At 40.6% G+C, this 1,844-nt stretch overlaps 1 protein-coding gene across 1 annotated transcript in view; it reads left to right on the top strand.

Moving 5' to 3' along the window:
* Positions 1 to 1,844, top strand: part of EMH_0055000 (serine/threonine protein phosphatase, putative) — a gene marked incomplete at both ends in the record, with an annotated part of 4,147 nt that overhangs the window by 1,884 nt on the left and 419 nt on the right. The window contains one exon of the mRNA XM_013497179.1: positions 181 to 1,643. Coding sequence (XP_013352633.1) covers positions 181 to 1,643 — 1,463 coding nt within the window. The remainder of the gene's footprint in view (positions 1 to 180; positions 1,644 to 1,844) is intronic.

Raw genomic sequence — 1,844 nt, 5'->3', positions numbered from 1 at the left:
TTTCTGTGAAAGAGAGAATTCTGAATACCACGGGTTTCTCGAGTTTGAAATTCACCAAAGATTTCCTCATCGTAGATTTCATCAGCAGCAGCACCGGTAAGCCAACAGGGAGAAAGATGCATAAACAGACAAACAAAGCGGCTCGTGCTGTAAAGTTTATTGATTTCTGGGAGGATGCAGATCTGAAACTAAAAGAATTAAATATAGATCATGAAGCATTCGAAGAAGAAAACAGAGAACGCGTCGCCAGTGAAATTGCATTTCAAACACGAACACCTATACTAGCGGAGCGTCTGCGTCTGTACGAGAAAGAACTGGTGGATATGTACAACGAATACCAACACTTGAAGTCAAAGAAAGCAATGTATGAAACAATGAATGCACAGAAAGCTGCAGCTCTTGAGGCTCAGGGGGAGAATCTAAGAGAATCTGAGTTGAGTGAAGGAATGTATGAACAGACTGAACGTATCATTGAACTCATGTACGTCATCGCAGCTCACCACGGGTACATGTGGACTCGATATGAAGCCCTGAAAGAGCAGAGAAAGAAGTTGCCGCTGCAGGATGCAAAGCAAGCAGAGGCGTTGTTGAAACTTGAAAAGAAACTGATCGAGGTGATGAAGAAACGCAGAGAATTGAACAAGAAATACGTCGATCAAGGCAATCATCCAACGCCAGCTGATGCTGAACAAATAAAAGAATTCGTTATAAAATCCCGAATACTGAAACGCGATATAAATGAATTTGAACAGGTGATGCAGGAGGAGGAGGCGAAGGAAGCAGGAGAGAAAGAAGGAGAAAAAGAAGAGAATACAGAACAAAACAACAAAACAACTACAGAAGAAGAATTACCTGAAATTAAACCTCTAGATCAGAGCATAGAAGCTCGACTTGAAAGGAAACGACGACAACTAGAGGAACATGAACGGGTGCTTCAAACTATCAACTCATTGGCGGCGATAGAAAGAGAAAAGATGAAAGAGGATATAGGTATGCTGCAGCGTCAACATGAAAAGCTACGAGCAGAGGTAGAAAGACTTGAAGGTATTTTAAATAGAAAAGAATGGGCGGCGGATAGACGGCCATCTGAACTATGGGAGAAACGGCTACAGAAACACGATCTAGAGCAGACGTTGACGCAGCTAGAAGCATATAAAGAATCTATATTAACTTTACCGAAAGTACAACGCAGAACGAAAGATTTAAATGATGCTGTTGCCAGTATAGATATGCAAAAGATAGATATAGAGGAACAGCTTATGGAGCTATCTGATGAACTATATAACACAACACCAACACCACTACAGGAGAAATTCATACAACAACTCGATAAACTCCGAGAAGTTTCATTGCTTGTAGATAGCCGAAACACCATGCCAGCTGAAGCTCTTGAGGATCCCGAAATACAAAAAAGTTTGAAAGAGGCAAATGAAGCTCTCGAGCTGTTGCAGCTAGAAGTAGATACAGCTGACGAAGCTTTACGTAAAGAACTAAATGACTTAGATGAGGCCTGGCTGAAACGAATGATAATAAGAGGAGCAGATATGAAACAACTAGCTGAAGAATTCTCTATCGATATAAATCAAGTTCTAGATGAAGATGCAAAGGCTAGAGAAGCAGACCCTAATAAACAACTCAAATGGGTTAATGAACAAATCTCTATGTTCGAGGATAGATTGCAATCTATAGAGAAACTTCCGCCAGAAAGAAAAGAAAAATTCGCTTCCGATAAAGAACAAATTCAAGCCAGAGTCGCTGAACTATATAAACAAAAAGAAAAAGCAGAGAAAGATATACAAGAAAGAGGAGGGAAACCAACAGACAGCACAGAACAAACAGCAGCA

The sequence above is a fragment of the Eimeria mitis genome, genomic scaffold (assembly GCF_000499745.2).
Source record: "Eimeria mitis Houghton genomic scaffold, Emh_scaff2517, whole genome shotgun sequence".
In the NCBI taxonomy this organism is placed as follows: domain Eukaryota; phylum Apicomplexa; class Conoidasida; order Eucoccidiorida; family Eimeriidae; genus Eimeria; species Eimeria mitis.
This window is presented reverse-complemented; position numbering and strand designations above follow the sequence as displayed.